The 26,850-nt window shown below is 46.2% G+C and overlaps 1 protein-coding gene across 6 annotated transcripts in view; it reads left to right on the plus strand.

Annotated features, from left to right (window-relative positions):
• Positions 1-26,850, plus strand: part of LOC139550710 (collagen alpha-1(XV) chain-like) — a 71,065-nt gene that overhangs the window by 31,448 nt on the left and 12,767 nt on the right. For 4 of the 6 annotated variants that reach the window (XM_071361801.1, XM_071361804.1, XM_071361803.1 and 1 more), the window contains exons 1-11: positions 6,092-6,960; positions 15,581-16,134; positions 18,905-18,979; positions 19,963-20,058; positions 20,819-20,951; positions 21,451-21,491; positions 21,622-21,810; positions 21,941-21,967; positions 22,068-22,130; positions 22,219-22,296; positions 22,390-22,449. In XM_071361801.1, the coding sequence (XP_071217902.1) occupies positions 6,651-6,960; positions 15,581-16,134; positions 18,905-18,979; positions 19,963-20,058; positions 20,819-20,951; positions 21,451-21,491; positions 21,622-21,810; positions 21,941-21,967; positions 22,068-22,130; positions 22,219-22,296; positions 22,390-22,449 (1,626 nt within the window). In that variant the 5' untranslated portion in view covers positions 6,092-6,650. Of the gene's footprint in view, positions 1-6,091; positions 6,961-15,580; positions 16,135-18,904; positions 18,980-19,962; positions 20,059-20,818; positions 20,952-21,450; positions 21,492-21,621; positions 21,811-21,940; positions 21,968-22,067; positions 22,131-22,218; positions 22,297-22,389; positions 22,450-26,850 lie in introns of those variants that run through there. The other 2 variants (XM_071361802.1, XM_071361806.1) reach the window with 2 other exon arrangements.

The following is a 26,850-nucleotide window of genomic DNA, read 5'->3' on the forward strand; positions in this document are numbered from 1 at the left end:
TTGGTAATCAAGCCTACCACTGTAGTGTCATCTAGTCGTTGTTGGTAATCAAGCCTACCACTGTAGTGTCGTCTGCAAACTTGATGATTGAGGTGGAGGTGTTCATGTGTTATGTGCTCTGATAACTTCCAAAATAACTTGCATTTAACATAGGTTTATATTATTGACCTCACTGTAATGCATTTAGTACAAGTCATTCCACTCAATGAGCCAATGCCAGACACTGTATATCTTCTTTACTCAATTACCAATGGCTGCAGGCAACTGCTGTCCACCATCCCTACATGGCTGTCACAGCACACAGCCACACGCTTTAGGCCACTGTCTGTATCTGAGGAGAGGAGAATGTCTGAGGTTGGATAATTCTCCTCTCATGACTTCCTTTAAAGCTAATAGAATTGGCTGGACGACCTGCCCTGGACATCACAACCACTTTGGTCAAAAGAGACCCTCTCTGTACTCACTCTGTGGAGAGCTGTGTCGCTTTATACACTAAGTTCTCTCAAGGTTATCTAGAGCCAAAGCCAAACTCTGGATTTATGGCATAGAGGCATATCCTCAAATAGAAGGCGCCTTTGGGATATTTTTATTTGCTGCTGAGCCACGTTACTGCTCTTCACAGTTGTGACAGTCGGTAAGCCGAAGTGCAAAGTACTTTTCTGTATAAGTTACCCACTGTCAACTAAAGACCTGTAAGTAAGCAGTTCGATTAGCGAACATACTCACTCAAGGACATTGATTGTCTATCAGTAACAAACAAGTACTTGGAAGACACCCTCAACATCAGGTTTAGTCTAATGCTACACTCAATCTGCACTCTGTGGTTTACACAAAATAGGACGGTCACTACCCAGGCTTAGGTGATGAAGAGTATTTTGGAAATACAGTTTTGTATCTCAACCTCATAGGTTGAGGTCTCACAAGGGTCAGATATTGCTGTGCCTTAATAATCCTTTGTTGGCTTTTTGGCTTTTCATTCTTTCTCTGAGGACATTCTAGAACAGGCATTCTTATTGTGAGGTCAGCTTTCTGGCCACCCCCAGGTTAGGTAACAACACACCCACTCATAGGCTCTATCTTCTCTCTGTTTTGGGGCTTTTCCCACCATACTTAGTCTGTCTCCTGGGACCCCTCCTCTCTTCCCAGTCGCTCTGGATAAGAGCGTCTGCTAAATGACTTAAATGTAATGTAATGTTCCCAGCCCAGGTTAACTGTGATTGATCCCTGAGTGACAATAGAGGAGCTCCCTAGTTCTAAAATAATTGATTGAAGAAAATGCATTCACTCTCTTCTCCCCCCCTTTTCAGCTCTGACCTGCAAGTGGTCACTATGTCTTTAGCTGGGTGTTGGGGAGACAGGAGGTGTCTTCAGCTCTAGCATTCTTTACATTCTCTGGATTTCACCTTCCCTGAGGAAGGCAGTCTGCATCACAATAACGATGGGCAGGACTGGCCTTAGCCCTACCTAATCACAAACAAAGCCTATGTCAAAACCCCTTAGGGCTGGTTCACACACATGGGGTGGCAGGTAGCCTAGTGCTTAAGAGCGTTGGGCCAGTAACTGAAACGTCACTGGTTCGAATCCCTGAGCCAACTGGGGAAAAAATCTGTCGATGTACCCTTGAGCAAAGCAGTTAACCATGTAAATTGCTCTACTTCCACTTTTAATCCAACCCCACATACATAGGTTTTGGCGAGGTGAACTGCCACACTGGGAGCTGTTGTAGGGGTTAAGCGTCTTGCTCAAGGGCAGGATTTTGGCATCTAGGATTTGGGGATTTTTTCCTATTGCTGTTTTCCTAGAAATAGGAAAACAGACCTGCAATCGAGGCTGCATTGAGTTGTATCGCTAGAAGGGAGAGTGAACTTATGTATCTATGTGTGGAGGGAGAGTTTAAAAGTTAAATGTTATATTATTACCTGTCCCAGACTGGAGAACAGTCACACACTGTCTACATCTCCACTGGTCTCCACCTCTAGCTCTTATGTCTAGACAAGGATTTGGATTTTATGTTCCTCTGACACAATAAATACATTGGCTACCGTATGGACATCCTACATACTCTGTCCTCAAAGTGGATTGGTCCAACTGTAAATTCCAAGGAATATTTTATGCTTTTTATGTCAAGTTGGCATTTTGTCCATAGTAACGCCCTTTTATTTGAATGTCATGTGGCAGTTTTATGCCGTTGAGATGTTATGTAGTTTTATTAAAGACATTGGCCAGCCCTCAGATAAAATTTAGGCTGAACTGAATGTATACAGTGCATTCGGAAAGTATTCAGTCCCTTTGACTTTTTCCACATTTTGTTACTTTATTCCACTGTGCTTCCCTTTGTAGTCTGTAATAGTTTGCAAACCCTGCCACATCCGACGAGCGACAGAGCCGGTGTAGTACAATTCAATCTTGTCCTGAAGCCACTCATGTGTTGTCTTGGCTGTGTGCTTAGGGTCGTTGTCCTGATGGAAGGTGAACCTTTTCCCCAGTCTGAGGACCTGAGTGCTCTGGAGCAGGTTTTCATCAAGGATATCTCTGTACTTTCATCTGTCCCTCAATCCTGACTAGTCTCCCAGTCCCTGCCGCTGGAAAACATTCCCAACAGCATGATGCTGCCACCACCATGCTTCACTGTAGGGATGGTGCCAGGTTTCCTCCGGACTTGACGCTTGGCATTCAGGCCAAAGAGTTCAATCTTGGTTTCATCAGACCAGATAATCTTGTTTCTCATGGTACGAGAGTCCTTTAGGTGCCTTTTGGCAAACTTCAAGCGGGCTGTCGAGCCTTACTGAGGAGTGGCTACCTTAGTATTTAAAATAAGGTATTTCTGTTTTTTATTTGTGATACATTTGCAAAAAATTCTAAAGACCTGTTTTCACTTTCTCATTATGGGGTATTGTATGCAGATTGATGAGGAAATGTTTTTATTAAATCCATTTTAGGATAAGGCTGTAACGTAACAAAATGTGGAAAAGTCAAGAGGTCTGAATACTTTCCTTACTGTAAACAACTGGTGAGGATAGTTACTGGAGAAGGGATCTCCTGAATATCCTAATGTCTGGTGGCATACTAAAAATGTATTATTTAGCAAGGAAAATAATATTCAAAGAACAATAGAACATCAGAATGTTTGTCTTGCTACATGATGGGACAAATCTTTTTTTGAGAAAGAGACTTAGACCAGACTGAACTAGAGGCCGGTGGGCCCACGTGTCTGATTAAATCACCCCAATAAATTCAGACTGCTTTTGATCTGCTGCCCATAATAATGATACAATATTTGAGGGGCTCTTGATGAGAGAGCTTCCCAGTGATGGTGATTTAATGTGGCGAAGCTCTGTTTTTGTTCACCCGTGAAGCCTCCTTTGCTTTGCTAAATGATTAGTGAGAACTGACCTCTGTCAAGGTTGGCTGTCAGGTTGGCTCTTCTCTTTAGTGAGACCTGACCCCTACTGACATCACATTGGTTAATCTAAAGTGACAGAGACTGCTGTGATTGGCTGTGGGTTGTATCTCTGTATCCCAAATTCCACTCTATTCCTTGTGTAGTGCATACTGTTGACCAGGGCTTTGGTTAAAAGTAGTGTACTATAGAGGGAATAGGGTGCCATGTGGGATGCAAGGGACGCAGACTATGTATACAAGGCTGTTTTCTTAAGGGAATGAAGTTCTGTCTGTGATTCTAGATGTGCCCACATGGTGGAGCTAGAGGACCACTGTGTGTGTAGTTGTTTTAGACCTCAGCGTAAACACTGAATTTACGACTATAGACAGTCCCAGTCGGTGTTCATGTAATATTAAGGAATTCCCCTTGACCACGCCCACAAATTGGGGAAAAGCAACATTCTTTCCTATTGAGCCCCACTGTAAAATAGGCAACATCGTTGTTGATTTTTTGTTATACAGAAATAACAAAACATGTAGAAAACACAGCTATGATGTTGTTCAATGTACATGTAGACAGGTAAAAAATCTGACCTACGGTTCGAAATGCTCCAGCGTAGAGAAATAGAGCCTGCAAGAAGAGCCCTGTGGCTTCAGGCTATTCGGTGTTGGAGAGGAAAAGGGGCATAAGGGAAGCCCAACAATATAACTTTCTCTCAGTAGGGAGAACGTTAGGGAGCAGGCAAGGTTGAAAAGTCATCTTTAGACATGTTGTACTCTTCTTAATTGTCGTTTTGTAATTTACTAAAACAAGCAGACAACGGGCACGTTTTTGCTATGAGCCAATGGGGTAACCTAGGAATCCACAGGTTGTTTTCCCCACAGGCAGACAGGGTCGGACGTTCTATCTAATACTGGGTCTATGGTGATGGTGATTGCATTTACACCTGTTACAAATTACACAGTTACCAAAAATCTGAATTCTTATATTAAACACAGAGACATTTTCTGCTTCAAAGAGGTTCCATCACCATAGTGAAATTGACAGGAATTTATCACAGATTTTAATGGGTATTCAAACCCATTTTTTATAGTTAGGCTTTATATGTGCTCAATATTTATAGCATCAGTCCTCATTGTTCATTGCAATGGGCATTTAAATCACTTTGGGCCAAAGCTCTTCTATACATGTGATGAAGTTGCAGGTGTTACTATATTACTATATTACTATATTGTCAAAGGTATTGTGTGCTGTTTCCTTTTGGAAAATTACAGTCTCATCTCTGTGTGAATAGATTCACAACAGGCTTCAGCTGATGGCTTGTGACAATAAACCAATTCATGGATGTCGTGGGGGCATTGAAGTGAGACGGAGGTTAGTGGTTACCTTCCCTGGCCTCCTAGCCCCTTGCCCCTCTGGCCTCTAGTCCCCCTGGATAAGACTGGGATTAGAGAGGGGTGCAACATGGATCCCCAGAACACCCGTACATAATACACTACCACCAGGGGGCAGGCTAACCAGGGCTTCCTTTCTTCCTCTCTGCTTTTCTCCAGATTACAGTAAATCCATCATCTGTTCCATTTAGCAAACATCCAGTCCCTCATTAGGACCACTGTAGCACCAGTGTCCAGTCTCTTTAGTATGGAGTCCATCCATAGCACCACTGTGGATTGCTGGGAAATGATAATGCACTGTCAATTCCAAGTCCTGGTCGAAATATCCAAACATGCACATCACAGTAACAGTTAGTGTTCAATGGATGATTGTGTATAGGTAATCTTACTGTGCATTTTAATGGGTACCGTTACTGTTAATGACGCAATATCTGAACAGTGTGTTCCTCTGTTACTTATAAATGATTGGTCCGGAGTGGGCTCATCCTCCTCTCTCTGTGTGTGTGTGTGTGTGTGTGTGTGTGTGTGTGTGTGTGTGTGTGTGTGTGTGTGTGTGTGTGTGTGTGTGTGTGTGTGTGTGTGTGTGTGTGTGTGTGTGTGTGTGTGTGTGTGCTGCTGGCAGGGCTGTCAGGACCTGTCCATAGGCCCCATCCTCATCCCCTCAACACACAACACCAGAGCCATGAGTACTGAGTAGCGGAAGAGGCTTCTCTTTGTCACTACGCCTGCCTGCCTGTGTCTCTGCCCAGCCCCTCTGATCACTGAACTGTGCAGGCTTGGCAGAAACCCATCTCCTCTCCTCCGTGCCTTGTTTCTCCTCCCCTCTTTTGTCACAGTCCAGCTTTTCACTCTCCCATGTCAAATCAGTGTCCATGGCCCCTCAAAGTCAGACAGCCACTGATTGGCAGATTCCTGGCCCTGTACTATTTGCCCGAGTTGAGCATTTATGTCAATAATTTAAAAAACAGTGGAGATGTACCTCTACACCTGTACTTCTATTGAGTTTATTAATGGACATGAATGCAACTGACTGAGGATAGGTAATATGTTAAATGCCAAATGTTGTAGAAACCGTTAATGTTACATTTAATTATTTGTTCGTTTGTGGTGCCTTTTTTACAGAATTCTTTTGAGATCTTGTAGTCCTGATTTCTGTCCCTGGGGGATTGAAAAATGTGTGCAGTGCTCACTATGTCCTTATAAGCAGGAAATATCTCATCCAGGAGCCTAGCCAATGTCGCAGTGCCCATTATTGAACATTCTTCCAACTGACCACAATTTGTTTTGTAAGCAAAGACCAGTGATAGACAGTTCCTTCATGTTCAGTAAGCTGTAGTAGAGTTAGTGATAGTGGTATACGGAGGTAGATTGCATTACTCAAGAGGGCTGTGGCTTACATGCTCTTAACAGACCCACTGTGATGCTGGCCGGACATAGTGTACAGCTGCTGCTGTGCCAGACGTATAGTAGAGCTGCTGCTGTGCCGGACGTATAGTAGAGCTGCTGCTGCTGTTGCCGACTGTGAAATACCTAAGTCTGCATGGTGCTGAGGGGGTCTGGAGCAGGGGTCACCGATAGACACTGAGCAGAGCAGAGGAGTACCAGGAAGGGAGAGAGAGAGGAGAGAGATAGGAGAGAGAGAGAGAGCGAGAGGAGAGAGTGGCTCGCAAACACACACACAAAGAGAAAGAGAGAGAGAGAAAGAGAGAGAGCAAGAGCATAAAGTGAGAGAGCAAGAGAGAGCGAGAGCATAAAGTGAGAGAGTTAACATAGATAGAAGCAGGGAAGAGAGGGAAGGCTGAGAGCTGAACTGTTCTGCTGAGAACATACATCTTGTTGAAGTTTTTAGTCAGTACTTGGAGCATCAGGACAGGATGGCTCTCCTGCGTCTTTATAGTCTGCTGCTGCTCATGGCTCCTGTTCATGGCCAGTGGTGGAGTGCTTTCCTGGGGAAAGCACAGGAGATGACCACACAGCCCCCCACCACCGTCCCCACAACCACCCAGGTATTGTGGACCACAGAAGGGACAGAGGTGGGCCAGGTGGGGACTCAGACGGAGGTCTTCACCACTGCACCTGTTCAGAGTACCCCGCTACAGAGCATACAGGAGCCTGCTGGTGATGGAACCACAGAGATCAAGCCCAAGGCTAAGAAAATATCTCTGAAAATGTGGAAGAGTCGTGGTGAGTTAGTCTGGAGTATGCTGGGTGATGTAGTTGTTTCAGTTTTATTTCCGTAGGGGGATTCTGTCCAAAAAGTTGTCTTTATTTTGTAGTTAAATAACAATCAGTTCTGTTACTGGTTCTGCACATTAATTGTTTGCACTTTCAATGAAAGAGAACCAATGCAGTAATGATTTAGCATAATGCTATGAAAACTCTTTCCTGAAGGAATCTGAAGACACTGACATGTGGCAGCTGTGGAGCTGTGGACTCATGGTGGTTCATTATTTTTTGTTAAAGTAGTCTCAAGCTGATACTTGTAGTGGGATCATGACAGGGATTAGTTAGTGTGTTCCCCCACAGCTTGAGTGCGGCTACGCTTTTTTAACTTGTCTAATTGAGGCTGTGCGTTGTCGAGGGGAGTAGGCTTGTGGTTTCCTGCTAGCCCCTTGGTTTCCAATGTTAATCCCTATCACATGATATTATAATAATAGGATTAGGCCCAGGAGCCTTCCTGGAACCTGGAGAAATTGGGGTCTGAGCGTGAGCATTGTTTCAGAGCCTCCCGCTGGGCTGGGCTGGGTTGTGGGGTGAGAGAAAGAGGGAAGTGGGGGACAGACGGTTGATGGATGGGAGGGCTGGGATACGGGGTCCAGAGTTATTATGTGTACCACAGGATGATGGTCCCGCTGGGTTGTGGGGTCAGAGAGAGAGGGGGAATCAGGGATGAATGGGTGAGGGATGGGAGGGAGGACTGAGATCAAGAGGCTGGAGATGATAGGAGAGGAGAGATACAACATGTTTATCATTGAGATGGATGGTGCACCAGTTCTAGGGAAATCAGTTACCAACATACTAAACTCAGCAAAAAAAGAAACGTCCTCTCACAATAAACTGTGTTTATTTCCACCAAACTTAACATGTGTAAATATTTATATGAACATAACAAGTTTCAACAACTGAGACATAAACTGAACAAGTTCCACAGACATGTGACTAACAGAAATTGAATACTGTGTCCCTGAACAAAGGGGGGTCAAAATCAAAAGTTACAGTCAGTATCTGGTGTGGCCACCAGCTGCATTAAGTACCGCAGTGCATCTCCTCCTCATGGACTGCACCATATTTGCCAGTTCTTGCTGTGAGAAGTTACCTCACTCTTCCACCAAGGCACCTGCAAGTTCCCAGACATTTCTGGGGGGAATGGCCCTAGGCTTCACCCGCCCATCCAACAGGTCCCAGGCGTGCTCAATAGGATTGAGATCCGGGCTCTTCGCTGGCCATGGCAGAACACTGACATTCCTGTCTTGCAGGAAATCACACACAGAACGAGCAGTATGGCTGGTGGCATTGTCAGGCTGGAGGGTCTTATCAGGATGAGCCTGCAAGAAGGGTACCACATGAGGGAGGAGGATGACAACAAGCTCAGTCAGATGATGCTGTGACGCACCGCCCCAGACCACGACGGACCCTCCACCTCCAAATCAATCCCGCTCCAGAGTACAGACGCTCATTCCTTCGACGATAAACGCAAATCCGACCATCACCCCTGGTGAGACAAAACCGCAACTCGTCAGTGAAGAGCACTTTTTGCCAGTCCTGTCTGGTCCAGCGACGGTGGGTTTGTGACCATAGGCGACGTTGTTGCCGGTGATGTCTGGTGAGGACCTGCCTTACAACAGGCCTACAAGCCCTCAGTCCAGCCTCTCTCAGCCTATTGTGGAAAGTCTGAGCAATGATGGAGAGATTGTGCGTTCCTGGTATAACTTGGGCAGTTGTTGTTGCCATCCTGTACTTGTCCCGCAGGTGTGAATTTCCGATGTACCGATCCTGTGCAGGTGTTGTTACACGTGGTCTGCCACTGCGAGGACGATCAGCTGTCTGTCCTGTCTCCCTGTAGCGCTGTCTTATGCATCTCACAATGCGGACATTGCAATTTATTGCCCTGGCCACATCTGCAGTCCTCATGCCTCCTTGCAGCATGCCTAAGGCACGTTCACGCAGATGAGCAGGGACACTGGGCATCTTTCTTTTGGTATTTTTCAGAGTCAGTAGAAAGACCTCTTTAGTGTCCTAAGTTTTCATAACTGTGACCTTAATTGCCTACCGTCTGTAAGCTGTTAGTGTCTTAATGACCGTTCCACAGGTGCATGTTCATTAATTGTTTATGGTTCATTGAACAAGCATGGGAAACTGTGTTTAAACCCTTTACAATGAATATCTGTGAAGTTATTTTGATTTTTACGAATTATCTTTGAAAGACAGGGTCCTGAAAAAGGGACATTTGTTTTTTGCTGAGTTTATATGTCTGAGGTCTTAACTGACTAGAAGAATTGGGCGCTAAATGATCGTCCAGTAGACTCTTCAGAAAATCACAAGTCAAAGAGGACAAGCTCTCTCAGAACAAAATGTGTTGTTAGCATTTATAGTAAAAACATAAGCTTCATGATGAAGGCTCTCCTGTCTATTCCTCTGTCTGAGCTGTACTGTAGGTGTGATGCCCTGACAGCTTTTCTCCACCATGGTAATGTACAACAGCTGTCTGTCGCTCCAGCCTCCATAAACAGTAGCTCTGCACCCAGATGTCCGCTCACTCAGTATGACAAGCTACTTAAAGAACTTTACACAGGTTCACACCCTTCACCTGTATGTTATTAGCATTATTGTGTTGATATACTAAGGCAGGGTCCTCATTGGATGTGCATGTTTCGATATATTTCCACCAAACTGCTTTACATTAAATTCTAATGGATCTCTCTCTCTCTCTCTCTGATCCCACTTATAGATTGGCTTGTCTGTGGCAGTGTGGGTTGTGCGACTCAGTCAGTGTTGGTGTGAGGCTGCATGTTGTGGGAGGCATTCGTTCCGAGTGGAGGATGTTCAAACACTACCACCCTCCTCCCTAATTGTCATGTCTTTTTCCACTTCGCTAATTTGATGAATTACAGACCCAATCAGAGACCCTGTCTAGCCTAGTGGCAGAGATCAGAGGCCCACTGATGTGTAGAGGAGGGTTAATACTTGACAAGACTGAGGTGAAACTAACGGCCAAGAGGTTACCTCAGTGGAATGTTGGGGTGAGAGTGGTCGTCACGGGAGATGAGCTCCATGTGGGAGAGAATGTGATCGATCTTTCTCCACTAAGCACTCTCCCTACGCCACGATGATAAGCCCCCCAACGCCAATGAAAGGCTTTTCACCTAGTGTCTGGAGTTATTTGGGGGGAATTAGGGTCTGAAGAGGGGAAGGGGAAGAAGAGGGAGAGCAATGATCCTTAGGTGAATGTCTAACTCATTAGGGGTTTGTTAGTGGCAGTGATGAGGATAGATGAATTTGTGAAAAAACTATAGACCATGGACACATCAGTTACCGCAAGATGAGATATTCTCTACATCTGTGCTTATGCTTTGTGTGTTCTCATGCAAACAATGATGTAATAGTGATTGTGATGATAGTCAGGTGATAGCACAGAAGTACATCTGCTAACTGATTAGTTACATTGGAGGAGATCCATAAATGTTCAGTGGTGAAATGGCATACATATCTTTATGACGTATGGTGACATATCTTGACGAGAGCATTTGGATGTTATCGTTGTACAGTTATGCAATGCTGAAATTAGAAATGTTGCTGATATCTATAGTAGTACCGTACCCTTTATATCCTTACATATATATCCAAGATGGCGTAGCAGTCACACGTCTTTGTCTTGTCTCGTCCCATGTACATATCTTTTTATATCTTTTTCTTCGCATTCTTTTTTATATTTTTTCCTAAAGCTCAACTTCAAAATACTCTCCTGCAACCCGCCTCACCCAATGTGGTTTGGATCGTTTTTTCCCCCAAAGTATTTATATTTACCTCAACTGTAGCTAGCTAACTAGCTATCAGCTATCAGTCAGCTAACCTTTAGCTCGGAAAGCTCTCGCCAGTTCGTACAACGCGTTTCAAACCAGAGCATACCGGACCTATTTTCCTCTCCATATCCCCCGATTCCTACCGCAAACTCTGAACCCTTTCATCTGGATCATGGCAGCTAGCTAACCGCAACCCGGGTTGACTACTCCTGGCTAACGTTTCCGTGCTGGAGCAAGCACCAACTAGCCTGGGGCTAGCCCAAGCTAGACCCATCTCCCGACTAGGGCTCCTGGGCTACTCCTGAAGCCCACTCCTCGGCTACAATATCTGGACCCCTTCTACTGCCGGTACGGGGCACGGAACCCCGCCGATCCTTCACGACTCCGAATACCGACAAAATCTGCCCGAGGATCCCAACAGGCCCCTCAGGCGCGACGTCCCCTGAAGGCCCATTCTGCTCACCGCGGCCAGCTAGCTATCTATAGCATATTGGACTGTTAGCTGATCCATCGGACAGTTTCTTGGACCACTATACCCATTTTGCGAATTGGACTTGGACCCATCTGCTACTTTGAACCCTACTAATTCCACGACTGGTCTATCGACGTCACCGCACGAGGAGGCAAAAACAGACTTTTCCACCATCGCAACATCCCTCTAAGGCCCTTATGCTAGCTTGCTAGCCCCGGCCTGCTAACTTTCTGAATCACCGTGTCCCCAGCCAGCCCAACCACTCACCGGACCCATACGATCACTTGGCTACGCATGCCTCTCCGTAACATCAATATAACTTGTCCATTACTGTCCTGGTTAGTGATTACTGTCTTATTTCACTGTAGAGCCTCTAGCCCTGCTCAATATGCCTTAACCAACCATGTTGTTCCACCTCCCACATATGCGATGACATCACCTGGTTTAAACGTCTCTAGAGACTATATCGCTCTCTTCATTACTCAATGCCTGGGTTTACCTCCAATGTACTCTCTTCCTACCATACCTTTGTCTGTACATTATGCCTTGAATCTATGCTATCGTGCCCAGAAACCTGCTCCCTTTAATCTCTGTTCCGAACGTGCTAGACGGCCAGTTCTTATAGCCTTTAGCCGTACCCTTATCCTACTTCTCCTCTGTTCCTCTGGTAATGTAGAGTTTAATCCAGGACCTGCAGTGCCTAGCTCCACTCCTACTGTGTCACGGATACTAAGAGTGGTGGGTAGGAGTCAGGCGCAGAGAGCAGAGGGTTCAGTGATTTGTTCAGTGATGTATTTCTCCGGCACAAAACGGTCACGCCAAAATACAGGGCGCATAAACACTGACCAGCCCAAACACAGGGCAAACGATCCGGAGAAAAATGAAAACACATCCACAACGGACAGAGAACACAAATAACCCCCCCAAACCTAAGCGGGCCTAACAGGCTTAAATAGACCAAAAATCAAGAAACAAAAAGCAACAGGTGCAACTAATAAGACTAAACTAACAGAAAAGGAAAAAGAAATCGGTGGCGGCTAGTAGACCGGCGACGACGACCGCCGAGCACCGCCCAAACAGGCAGGAGAGCCACCTTCGGTGGGAGTCGTGACAAGGTGCTCTCATTTGTTGACTTCTGTAACCGTAAAAGCCTTGGTTTCATGCATGTTAATATTAGAAGCCTACTCCCTACGTTTACTTTATTCACTGCTTTAGCACACTCTGTCAACCTGGATGTCCTGGCCGTGTCTGAATCCTGGCTTAGGAAAACCACCAAAACCCCTGACATTTCCATCCCTAACTATAACATTTTCCGCCAAGATAGAACTGCCAACGGGGGCGGTGTTGCAATCTACTGCAGAGATAGCCTGCAGAGTTCTATCTTACTATCCAGGTCTGTACCAAAACAATTCGAGCTTCTACTTCAAAAAATTTACCTTTCCAGAAACAAGTCTCTCACCGTTGCCGCTTGCTATAGACAACCCTCTGCCCCCAGCTGTGCCCTGGACACCATATGTGAATTGATTGCCCCCCATCTATCTTCTGAGCTCGTGCTGCTAGGTGACCTAAACTGGGACATGAACACCCCGGCAAACCTACAATCTAAGCTTGATGCCCTCAATCTCACACAAATTATCAATGAACCTACCAGGTACAACCCCAAATCCGTAAACACGGGCACCCTCATAGATATCATCTTAACTAACTCTCCCTCCATATACACCTCTGCTGTTTTCAACCAAGATCTCAGCGATCACGGCCTCATTGCCTGCATCCGTAATGGGTCTGCGGTCAAACGACCACCCCTCATCACTGTCAAACGCTCCCTAAAACACTTCTGCGAACAGGCCTTTCTAATTGACCTGGCCGGGGTATCCTGGAATGACATTGACCTCATCCCGTCAGTAGAGGATGCCTGGTTATTCTTAAAAGTGCCTTCCTCAACATCTTAAATAAGCATGCTCCATTCAAATTTTTTTAAACTAGGAATAGATATAGCCCTTGGTTCACTCCAGACCTGTTTCCCCTTGACCAGCACAAAAACATCCTGTGGCGTTTTGCATTAGCATCGAATAGCCCCCGTGATATGCAACTTTTTAGGGAAGTTAGGAACCAATATACACAGGCAGTTAGGAAAGCTAAGGCTAGCTTTTTCAAACAGACATTTGCATCCTGTAGTACAAACTCAAAAAAGTTCTGGGACACTGTAAAGTCCATGGAGAATAAGAGTACCTTCTCCCAGCTGCCCACTGCACTGAGGCTAGGAAACACTGTCACTACCGATAATTCCCAAATCCAGATAGCTGATGTTCTGAAAGAGCTGCAAAATCTGGACCCCTACAAATCAGCCGGGCTAGACAATCTGAACCCTCTCTTTCTAAAATTATCTGCTGAAATTATTGCAACCCCTATTACTAGCCTGTTCAACCTCTCTTTCGTATCGTCTGAGATTCCCATAGATTGAAAAGCTGCCGCGGTCAACCCCCTCTTCAAAGGGGGAGACACTCTAGACCCAAACTGCTACAGACCTATATCTATTGTACCCTGCCTTTCTAAGGTCTTTGAAAGCCAAGTTAACAAACAGATTACTGACCATTTCGAACCTCACCGTACCTTCTCCGCTATGCAATCTGGTTTCCGAGCTGGTCATGGGTGCACCTCAGCCACGCTCAAGGTCCTAAACGATATCATAACCTCCATCGATAAGAGACATTACTGTGCAGCCGTATTCATCGACCTGGCTAAGGCTTTCGACTCTGTCAATCACAACATTCTTATTGGCAGAATCAACAGCCTTGGTTTCTCAAATGATTGCCTCGCTTGGTTCACCAACTACTTCTCCGATAGAGTTCAATATGTGAAATCGGAGGGCCCGTTGTCCGGACCTCTGGCAGTCTCTATGGTGGTGCCACAGGGTTCAATTCTCGGGCCGACTCTCTTCTCTGTATACATCAATGATGTCGCTCTCGCTGCTGGTGATTCTTTGATCCACCTCTACGCAGACGACACCATTCTGTATACCTCTGGCCCTTCGTTGGACACTGTGTTAACTAACCTCCAGATGAGCTTCAATGCCATACAACTCTCCTTCCGTGGCCTCCAACTGCTCTTAAATGCAAGTAAAACTAAATGCATGCTCTTCAACTGATCGCTGCCCGCACCTGCCCGCCCGTCCAGCATCACTACTCTGGACGGCTCTGACTTAGAATATGTGGACAACTACAAATACCTAGGTGTCTGGTTAGACTGTAAACTCTCCTTCCAGACTCACATTAAACATCTCCAATCCAAAATTAAATCTAGAATCGGCTTCCTATTTCGCAACAAAGCATCCTTCACTCATGCTGCCAAACATACCCTCGTAAAACTGACTATCCTACCGATCCTCGACTTCGGCAATGTCATTTACAAAATAGCCTCCAACACTCTACTCAACAAATTGGATGCAGTCTATCACAGTGCCATCCGTTTTGTCACCAAAGCCCCATATACTACCCACCACTGCGACCTGTATGATCTCGTTGGCTGGCCCTCGCTTCATACTCATGCCAAACCCACTGGCCCAAGTCTCTGCTAGGTAAAGCCCCGCCTCATCTTAGCTCACTGGTCAACATAGCAGCACCCACCCGTAGCACGCACACCAGCAGGTATATCTCACTGGTCACCCCCAAAGCCAATTCTTCCTTCCTTCCTCTCCTTCCAGTTCTCTGCTGCCAATGACTGGAACGAACTGCAAAAATCTTTGAAGCTGGAGACTCTTACCTCCCTCACTAGCTTTAAGCACCAGCTGTCAGAGCAGCTCACAGATCACTGCACCTGTACATAGCTCATCTGTAAATAGCCCATCCAATCTACCTCATCACCATACTGTATGTATTTATTTATTGTCTTGCTCCTTTGCACCCCAGTATCTCAACTTGCACATTCATCTTCTACACATCCTACCATTCCAGTGTTTAATTGCTATATTGTAATTACTTTGCCACCATGGCATATTTATTGCCTTACCTCTCTTATCCTACCTCATTTGCACATGCTGTATATATATTTTTTCTACTGTATTATTGATTGTATGTTTGTTTATTCCATGTGTAACTCTGTGTTGTTGTACGTGTCGAACTGCTTTGCTTTATCTTGGCCAGGTTGCAGTTGCAAATGAGAACTTGTTCTCAACTAGCCTACCTGGTTAAATAAAGGTGAAATAAAATAAAATAAAAATACCCAGAGTTTTCTATACAGCTTTAGGCTCATACATGTGATTCTGTTCATTTTGTTTAGATCTCATGAATATGTTGTTTCCTCCTCCTTACAGAGCGTGGCTCTACGGGACACCTAGACCTGACCGAGTTGATCGGAGTGCCACTCCCTCCCTCTGTCTCCTTCATCACCGGCTATGAGGGCTTCCCGGCCTACGGCTTTGGGCCTGACGCCAACATCGGACGTCTCACCAAGACCTTCATGCCCGATCCTTTCTTCAGGGACTTTGCCATCATCGTCACCATCAGGCCCAGCAGCAAACAGGGAGGGGTGCTGTTCGCCATCACTGATGCCCAGCAGAAGGTGGTGCAGCTGGGGTTGGCACTGACGCCAGTGGAGGACGAGACCCAGAGGATTCAGCTGTACTACACCGAGGGGGGCGAGGAGTCCTCACATAGCCAACAGGTGGCGTCCTTCAAGTTGCCTGATATGAGGAATAAGTGGACGCGCTTCACTCTGTCGGTGCAGGACCAGGAGGTACGCCTCTATATGGACTGTGATGACTTCCAAGCAGAGACCTTCCACAGGAGCAGCCGCCAGCTCAGCTTTGAACCCAGCTCGGGCATCTTCGTGGGCAATGCTGGAGGAACTGGCCTGGAGAAGTTTGTGGTAAGTAATGTCTACCACTTATTGGTCTTCTGTTTCATTTGACCATGTTGCAGTGTGTGTGTGTGTGTGTGTGTGTGTGTGTGTGTGTGTGTGTGTGTGTGTGTGTGTGTGTGTGTGTGTGTGTGTGTGTGTGTGTGTGTGTGTGTGTGTGTGTGTGTGTGTGTGTGTGTGTGTGATCACATTCCCTGTGCTGTGTAGTGTGAGTCCTACTGTTTGCCCAGTCTGTGTTAGCATGAACATTACTCCAATAACATGATAAAATACTCAAAGATCGTCTGTGTAGAATTATTCTTAACAACTGTACTAAAAGCTCCACAGCTGGGACTTCTTTCAGCTGGCTGTGCACCACTTGTCTAGCATACAATATTCTATTCTAACAAGAATGTTTAGCTATACCATGTATAGTGATTACTGTATGAATGTGCTCAGTCATGGATTATAGTCAGTTGATCACAGTTTTTCAGAATCAGCTCATATAAGGTTGTATAACTCAGCTCAAAACATTCTGGTATTTGACAGCCATCGATAGGACACAGACCTGATTCAAGGCTAACGGGAGGTCTTGGCGGTCTCTCAGAGAGGAAGGGAGAGATATCAGTAAGCCTTGTTTAATAAACAGAACCACCTCTGCATGGTCAACTCAGCTCAGCTCAAGGCCTCGCGTTAATGTATCCTGTGATCTCTGTTCCAGTCTTCTCTGAGAGGAGAGACTCTGAGGTTCACTCAAATAAAATTTTATTGGTCATATACACATGCTTAGCAGGTGTTATTGCGAGTGTAGGGAAATGCTTGTGCTTCTAGTTCCGACAGTGCAGTAATATCTAACAGTAATCTAACAATTCCACAACAACTCCCTAATACACACAAATATAAGTAAAGGGATGGAATAAGAATATATACATATAAATATATGGATGACCGATGGCAGAGCGGCATAGGCAAGATGCAATAGATATTATATTATATAATATACAGTGTATACATATGAGATGAGTAATTTAAGATATGTAAACATTATTAAAGTGGCATTATTAAAGTGACTAGTGATCCATTTATTAAACGGTGTCTTCCCCTTCTACCCCACATTGACTGTCTTCCAGTGACGTTACAGAGAGTGAGACCATTGAGATATTTCATATAGATTATCTATGGAGACAACTGTACAGCTGTTTCAATATAGTCTATGAAAATATTAATATCATACTTCAAGCCCAATAAGAGCAAAACTTCCCTTAAAGCCTGGCCAATTCAATATGGTCCAACAAACACTGATGATGATGGAGTGAATGTGAATGGGACTTTATTCTCCAAATGAACCGTCCTTGTCACGTCCTGACCATAGAGAGTCCTTATTTTCTATGGTAGAGTAGGTCAGGGCGTGACTGGGGGGTTAGTCTAGTTTATTATTTCTATGTGGGGTTCTAGGTTTGTTTTTCTATGTTGGTGATTGTGTATTATTCCCAATTAGAGGCAGCTGGTATCGTTGTCTCTAATTGGGGATCATATTTAGGTAGCTTTTTTCCACCTGTGTTTGTGGGATATTGTTTTGAGTTAGTGCACGTAGCACCGCTGTAGTCAAGGTTCGTTGTTAGTTTATTCTTTTTGTTTTTGTTAAGTTTCACGTTATTCGTGAAATTATGTGGAACTCAACATCCGCTGCGCCTTGGTCCGACATTTATTCTACGAACGTGACAGTCCTGCAATGTTCTTTATTAGCATGCTGCTGCACTTTAAGAGAGGTGCTGACGGTGGTGGTAGTGGTGTGTGTTTGGGAAAGTGGTTTCCATGGCGATGGCAGCAAAGTGGGTAGCTTTTCCTTTTGTTGTTGTGAGGCACTTTGGTGCCTACCAGGGGCCTGAGGGGGCCAGGAGGGGTAAAGACAGTGTCTGTCAGTCAGAGCAGAGGGGCCAGAGAGGGAGGGAGGAGAAGGGGGAGGGAGGTGGAAGAGGAGAGAGGCAGGGAGGTGGAGGGAGATGGGTAGAGGGGTGAGTGAAAGGGGGGGAAGAGATCCCACAGCCAACAGAACACAGTGGACTGTCATGCTGGGAGATACAATACTGATGGGCCAAATGCCGTGCCAAGAGATGGCTCTCACCCTTCAAAACCAGCCTGGACAAAGCTCTGGGTTTTGTTCTGATGCAGCCTTCATTAGTTTCACTCGCTCCCTCTGTCTGTCTTTGTATCTTTGGACTTGATTTTATGATTTCACAGTAAATGTGTTTCAGTCAGTAGTTTGCTGTGTTCTGTACTCTGTATTTTACTGATCATAATCTGCTACTGAATCTGCTACTGTACGTGATGTTAATCTACTCATCCTGTTGGCTTCTAGTCCAGGGGCCTTAGCCAATGTTTTTATTGCCACACTCTTTCATGATCAGTGGTATTCTCTATAATGTCCTCCAATGACGTCATCGTGTTGCACATTACACGCTTTAGGTTAATAACGTGGAAGGAATGCTTGTGACAATGACAGTTAATGAGTGTGTGTCAGGCCCGTCCCTATCAAATACTGCTCACAGATTAAAATGTGTGTAACCATGTGTTGCTTGTAGAAAGGGCCTCTTGCCTCTAAAAGCCAGCATTTTCTACCTGTATAGGAAAGCCTTCAAAATAAACATTCCTGCTGTGTGACTCTTTTTGCTTCTCACTCTCTCTCGCTCTCGTCTCTCTCTCAATTTAGCCAATTCAATTAGCTATATCAGCACAATAACTCCCTATTATACATCACCAAAGCATTATCACATATCTCTCTTTCTCTCCCTCTGTACAGGGCTCTATCCAGCAGCTGGTGATCAAGCCGGACCCTAGGGCTGCAGAGGAGCAGTGTGAAGAGGATGATCCCTATGTGAGTGGCTACACCACAGCCTGTTCCATAGATATGTATTTATCCATAGCCTTGAGCTCCTGATATTTTAAAGGCCGTGCCAGCACAGATTCTTTAATACGTGTTAAGCGTCTGGCTCTCAAGACTAATTTATACATGACTTGACTCTGCATAGAGCATACTGGTGGCTCCCTCTTGTGTTTAAAATATGAAATACTGTTTACTAGTTGATTGCTTCACTGGCTCTCACTCATATCACTCACTATGTAACAACATTTGAATGTACAAAGCTGCCACTACTCTGGCCTTCTGTGCCTAAATTATGGAATGAAGAGTTCATTTCCTCTAGTGATTAGTGAGAGAAATGCTACTTCTAGGTCACTGGTGTCAATCTTTTTTTAAATAATTTTTTTATTTCACCTTTATTTAACCAGGTAGGCTAGTTGAGAACAAGTTCTGATTTACAACTGCGACCTGGCCAAGATAAAGCAAAGCAGTTCGATACATACAACAACACAGAGTTACACATGGAATAAACAAACATACAGTAGACAAAAAGAAAAATCTATATACAGTGAGTGACAATGAGGTAAGATAAGGGAGGTAAGGCAATAAATAGGCCATGGTGGCGAAGTAATTACAATATAGCAATTAGACACTGGAATGGTAGATGTACAGAAGATGAATGTGCAAGTGGAGATAATGGGGTGCAAAGGAGCAAGATAAATAAATAACAGTATGCGAATGAGGTAGTTGGATGGGCTGTTTACAGATGTGCTATGTACAGGTGCAGTGATCTGTGAGCTGCTCTGACAGCTGGTGCTTAAAGCTAGTGAGGGAGATATGGGTCTCCAGCTTCAGTGATTTTTGCAGTTCGTTCCAGTCATTGGCAGTAGAGAACTGGAAGGAGAGGCGGCCAAAGGAGGAATTGGCTTTGGGGGTGACCAGTGAGATATACCTGCTTCTTTGAATAGAGATGTGTGGTAATGTCTCCTGTATTCCAGGCTTCTGGGGATGGGAGTGGTGATGACACGTTGGATGACCGTGAAACAGATGACAAGTCGATGAAGAACATGGAAAGAAAAAAGGAAACAGCACGGGTGAGTAAAAGTGGGAGGTGTGAGCATGGGGTGTAAGAGAGGAATGTGTTCGGTGAAACGGAATGTCAGCGGACGCTGGGTGAGCGTTGGTGAGACAAGGAACGTCCGCACAGCTAAGATTGGCTTGGGCACAAGGCACATTGTTGTCTGAGCAACACTCCCTGACAGACTTCATTGAACGTCTCTTACATGTAGCAGAACATCTTTTCTGTTTCATCAGTTGAAATTTGTCCTGGTACAAAACACAAGTATGTAAAAGTGAACACGGGGATATATTCCAGTAGGGAGATTCAGTACCTCTATCTCTCTATCTCTACCCAGAGATAAGTCTCTACACTGGCCTTTCATGTGTCTGTTATGGCTATGGGTAGCAGTGGTTGTTTATGTAGCTAGTGAACACCCCTTTGTTTTTGTCCGTTTCTCTTCCTTTGCTGGATTGCTCCAGATTCTGGCTGTGTGTATGCTACATTCACTTTAATCCTCCTATCACTAGCCGTGTAACATACTGTACTTGTCATCTCACTCTGCCCCTAAATAAACGCACAAACAATCCGCCCTGACCCCAATTACTACAAATAAATATATTACATAAGCTGTCTGTTCTTATTTGAATCTTGTCCAGATGTTTTAATTAGCTAGATATTTCCTGTGTTACTCCTCAATATTTCAAATAAATTGGACATTGTTTTATCAGTTTACTTACTGTTCATTCCCTCTTTTTACATTATCTATCTTCCTCCCTAATTTTCTTTCCCTCCAGCCAGAGGACATGCTAAGCGTGCCAGTGCGAGCCCCGCCCACAGAGTCTCCAGAGTTGGAGCTAGATGAGTACACTGTTCACCTGACCCCCACAAACAAGGCACATCAGGAGATGCTGCTCGAAGGTGGGGAAGGCAGGTTCACCATACTCTTATCTTAACCAATCATGTCATGGCATTACAGGGCACTTTCAAATAACTTGATAGGCAAGCTTGATTTAACTCACCTGGTGACTGTGTAAATTATTATTTGATTTTCCCTTTGCATTGATCAATCTTATCTGTCTCTCACTGGCTAATCTAGTTTTTTTTTTTTTTTACCTTTATTTAACTAGACAAGTCAGTTATGAACAAATTCTTATTTTCAATGGCGGCCTAGGAACAGTGGGTTAACTGTGGTTAACTCAGGTGGGGCAGAACGGCAGATTTTTTACCTTGTCAGCTCAGGATTCGATCTTGCAACCTTTCAGTTACTAGTCCAACGGTCTAACCACTAGGCTACCTGCCGCCCCAGGTAGTCTAGTGGTCAGAGCGGTTGTTGTGGTTGTTGTTTGAATACATCAAATATCCCTCAATGGTTAGCATTATTGAAGCCTCATTGGTGAATCATATTGGTGTCGCTTTTTCCTCTCAGGATCCCACCAAACAGAGGAGCCAGGGGAGAGGTCAGGGGATGTAAGTAATAGCTAAGATTATTACACGTAACGTGCCTCAAAACCTGATGTGCTTTAAATGCTGAAGTTATTCAGCTTAAGTTATTCAGTATTTAATAGATTTTACACAATGTTCTCCTGCTGCTCCTCAGGGCAGGCCTCTTAGCCACGGACAGAAAGGACAGCGAGGAGAGCCTGGGCCTATGGGTCCTGCTGGCCCCCGTGGCCCCACTGGCCCTTCCACTCCCTCCGAGGATAGGTCTGGACACGGCCAGCCAGGACCAAGGGGCCCTCAGGGGCCTTCAGGGGCCCCTGGGGTGCCAGGGAAGGACGGACAGCCGGTGAGCTTTACCTCATTATAATCTCCCATTACTCTGTGATACTAGTACATGTTTGATTATGTTTTCTATTATCTTCACTTCACTTGACAAGATTGAACAGATACATCTAAGGACTGTTCTCATTTTTCAGGGAAGCAAGGGTGAAGATGGAGACCCAGTGAGTACATCTGGTCTTGTGTCAAATGTGTACGGTTTTGTTATGTTATTATAGAAATATACTGTATGTCTTTAAATATGACCTATGTTAATCCCCACAGGGACAAAGAGGACCTCATGGATTCCCAGGGTTGGCAGGAGAGGTTGGAGTCAAGGGAGAAAAGGTACAATAATTACAAGTTTAAAAAAATATATATATTCAATGTGTATGAGATAGGCAGTTAGTCTTACCATGTGTTCTCTTCTGTACAGGGGGACACAGGAGTAGGCTTACCGGGGCCTCCAGGCCCACCCGGACCTCCCGGACCACTCAAATCTCACAGTGTACCGGTGGGTGTCAGTGTAACATCCTGGAAACATCGGATTGAACAGGGGATCAAATGGGGATTTGTGTTTAATTGCCTGTTTTCCTTTGAATTGCAGTATGGAGATGATGCACTCGGCTCTGGCTTTGGGGACCTTGACGATACAGAATTTATCAGAGTAAGAACATTCTTCTAATCTGTCATTCTGCTGTCAGTCTATCTTGTGAGCGGACCAAGTAATTTGGTGTCACTCTAAAGCGGAAAGGTGGAATAAACGAGTCAGGAGATTGAACACAGTTCTCTATTGAGAGATTTCTGTCAATACAAACACAATCAATGAGAATCTCCCAAGGAACAACATACATATTCTCCTTTAGATGACACAGGAACACAAGAGACGATTATCTTTAAACTATAACAACAATCACAGATTTGTCACCATCTTAATGGATCTTCTTGGATAGCTCCCCTCTCTTGGTAGTCATTCTACCGAGATAGTTTATCTTCTTCCCCTTTCCTGCTGGTTCCCTCCTCTCTCTTATAGGGGAAAGAGAATATATCATTAGTACCGTCAGCTGTGCTTAATTGCCTCTGGTTACCTTGTCTCACATGACTTGTTGGGCTACTATCCGTGAGCCCAGCCTGCCCTCTGGTGGTCCTTCCACATACCTCCCCCTCAGGACCGGACCGGAGGGTCGGGCGCCAGATGCACCGTCTTGGTCGCGTCGGGACAGCGCGTCTGCATTCCCGTTCCCCGGCCCTGTGGATGACATGGAAAGAGAACGGTTGTAAAGCAAGAAACCATCTGGCTATTCTGTTGTTATTGTTTCTCTTACCAGCCATCCACGTGAGGGGAGCATGGTCAGTAACTAATGTAAACCTACGACCCAGTAGGTAGTACCGGAGATAATCGAGAGCCCACTTAATGGCTAGGGCCTCTTTCTCTACGGTAGCATATCTCTGTTCCTGATCGCTGAGCTTCCTACTTATGAAGAGAATCGGCCTCTCTGCTTCGCCTTCACCCTGAGCTAGGACGGCCCCGAGCCCCGTATCCGAGGCGTCTACCTGCACAATGAACTCTTGTGAGAAGTCCGGAGCCTGTAGGACGGGATCAGAACATAGGCCATCTTTTAGCAATTGAAAGGCATCTTCCGTCTCGTCCTTACACTCTACCCAGTTTGGCAAGTTTTTCTTGATGAGGTTTGTGAGGGGGTTGGCAATGGTTGCATATCCAGGGATGAAACGGCGATAATATCCCGTTATCCCTAAGAAGGCCCGAACGTCCCGCTTGGTCCGGGGTCGAGGCCAGTCCCGAATTGCCCTGGTCTTCTCTGCCTGTGGGTGTATTTTCCCATTCTGGTGTACCCCAGGTATTCCGCTTCGGACAGACCCAGGCAGCATTTTTTGGGATTGGCCGTCAACCCTGTGGCTTCCAGGCTCACGAGCACCGCCCGTAGTCGCAGGAGGTGACTATCCCAGTCCTCGCTGTGGATGACCACATCGTCTTTGTATGCCGCTGCGTACTCTTGATGGGGCCGTAGAATGGCATCCATGAAGCGTTGAAAAGTTGCAGCGGCACCATGCAGTCCGAAGGGCATCCTCACATACTGAAAAAGCCCCTCCGGTGTGGCAAAGGCAGTATTTGGGCGATCCTCCAGAGCCACCGGCACTTGCTAATATCCCTTCGTCAAATCCAGGGTGGTGATGAACTTGGCCTTTCCTAAGCGCTCCAAGAGTTCATCCACGCGGGGCATGGGACACGCGTCAAATGTAGAGATGGCGTTCACGCTCCTAAAGTCGTTGCAGAGTCTCATACTACCATCGGGTTTGGGGACCAGGACTATGGGACTGGACCACTCACTCATAGATGGCTCGATCACACCCATCCTCAGCATCTCCCTTACCTCGTTCTTAGCGATGACTCGGCAAGCCTCAGGAATCCTGTAAGGCCATATATGCACTCTTGGGAATGGAGAGAATACCCGGCCGCAGTTCATAATCAGCTTGTCTAGCAGTCTCGACTGCTCCGGCAGGAGAGTTTGGCTACGGCGCACCTGTGGCAGAGCCTCCTCTTTTCCTTTGCCCTCCAGGGCCATCAAAGCCACCTCCTCTCTTCCATGGTACTTCTTCAACAGGTTTATATGATAGAGTTGGACCTTCTTCCTCCTGTCAGGTTGCTTGATGAGGTAATTGACCGGTGAGACCCTTTTCATTACCTCGTAGGGCCCCCTCCACTGCGCCAGCAAGCGGTGTTCAGCCGTGGGCACGAGCACCATCACTTTCTCTCCCACGGTGAACTCACGGGGTGTCACGGACTTATCGTAGGCCCGGCCTTGGGTCCTTTGCGCATTCTCCATATGCTCCTTTACTATGGGCCACACTGCCGACAGGCGGTCTCTCATCAGGGTAACATGTTCTATTGTGGATCGAAAGGGGCATGGTTGGGTCTCCCAGGTCTCCTTGGCTAAGTCGAGGATCCCTCGACAGGGTCTGCCGTAGAGCAATTCAAACAGGGAGAATCCAGTGGACGCCTGGGGTACTTCTCGCAGGGCAAACATTAAGTGTGGGAGAAGCATGTCCCAGTTTTTCCCGTCTCTGGACCACTCTTCTCAACATGCTTTTAATCATTTTGTTCAAGCGTTCGCACAACCCGTCTGTTTGAGGGTGGAATATGTTTGTACATATCTTTTGAACCTGATATAACCGACACAAGTCCTTCATCAACCGCGACATGAACAGGGTTCCCTGATTGGTTAGGATCATCTTGGGAAGGCCCACCCAAGAGAACATCATGAACAATTCCTTGGCAATTCCCTTTGACGACATGTTACGCAGGGGTATGGCCTCTGGGAACTTGGTAGCGTAATCTACGACTACTAGGATGTACTCGTGTCCTCTGGCGGATTTTGGGAGGGGTCCCACGAGTTCCATAACTATGCGTTCAAAGGGGGTCTCTATGATGGGGAGAGGAATCAAATGTTTACGTAGGTGTGGCCATGGGGCTGTACGCTGACATTGATCACACGTCCTACAATACCTGGCCACATCCCGGGTGACACGGGGCCAATAGAATCTCTGCATGATTCTGTCGATAGTTTTGTCCCGTGCCAGGTGTCCTCCTAGGACGTGGGAATGGGCTAACTTTAGGACTGTATCCCTGTATGGTCTAGGTACCATTAGTAATTCCTGGTTTTCCCCCCTTCGTTGCACGACCCAATATAAGAGACCCCGCCTGATTGCATAGTAAGGAAGAGGGGGCTCACCTGATCCGTCTACGTTCCTCCCGTCGATCACCTTCACCTTCCTCATGGCCTCCCTTAGGTCTGGGTCTCTATGCTGCTAGGTACCGAACTGTCCCTTTAATTCCTGGGGCAGGTCGACCTCGGTAGAAGGGTGTGGAGGTTGTTCCCCATCCCCGCCAGGGGTGACCGAGGAGAATCCCTTCCAGGTTCCCTCCTCGGATGGGGCTTCAAAAATTTCCCTTAGCGCCTGGTTGCTCCTTCCTTCCTGCATCGTGTATAACCCTTCGCAGGTGTCTTCATCGGTGGTTTCCTGGAATATCTGTCGTAAACGTTGGGTCACTATTTCTTCCTCTGCTCCAGAGGACGAGGTCGAGGCTATGTTTCCTTGTAGTACTACCTCAGGCTTGGATTCGGTTTTTTTCTTCTTTCCTGTCCCCCTTCTTCCCGTGCATAACATCATCTGCCGAAGCTCTTTATTTAGGGGACAGTCTCTCCCGATCAATAATGGCACCTTCAGCTGGGGTACTTTCCCTGCCCTGACTGTACATCTTCCGTTCGGAGTGAGAATAGACAGATTCATGGTGGGGTAATTGTGTGTGTCTCCATGGATACAGGACATAGCTACTTTGTCTGGTAGCAGTGTTGCGGAGGTCACCATCAGCTCCTCTACTAACGTTACCATACTTCCCGAGTCGAGAATGGCTACCACATCTTGTCCTTCTACTCGAACCGGAATCTCTGGGGCTGGGGCTATTTCTGCTAACCAACAGTGTTGGTCCTGCCCTCTCGACCCGGGATGCGTGGGGATGGGCAGCGATGACTCCGTGACCATGGACTCGTCCCTGCTGGGACATTGTGGGGCATAATGGTCTGGAGACTGACATTTATAACACTGACCCTGCTGTGTGTGGGATGACTTCTCCCACCTCCGGAGGGGGTATGGATGTTTCGGTGCCGGACGCCCCAGGGTGAGTCGGGATACGGGATTTGCAGAATCCTTCCGTTCCTCCTTGTCACCTTTTAACAACTCCCCTGTAGTTCGGTATGTTTCCACCGCCTGGGCTATGTCGTCAGCTGACAACGGGTTAGCTTGCCCCACGACCCTTTTTAAGTCACTGGGTAATTCCCTTAATATCTTGTCCACTACGAGGGTCTCTATTACATGTCCTACTCCCTTTCCGGGTTCCAGCCACTGTTTCGTCAGTCGTATTAGTGCGAAGATCTGGGCACGGACGGGTTGGTGAGCAATATATGGAACCATCCAACCATTGATGGAACTTTACGGCTCTATCTCGGGCAGTCAGCTGGTACCGGGACAGGATCTCGGTTTTTAGTCG

This window comes from Salvelinus alpinus, chromosome 23 (assembly GCF_045679555.1).
Source record: "Salvelinus alpinus chromosome 23, SLU_Salpinus.1, whole genome shotgun sequence".
Taxonomy (NCBI): Eukaryota; Metazoa; Chordata; class Actinopteri; order Salmoniformes; family Salmonidae; genus Salvelinus; species Salvelinus alpinus.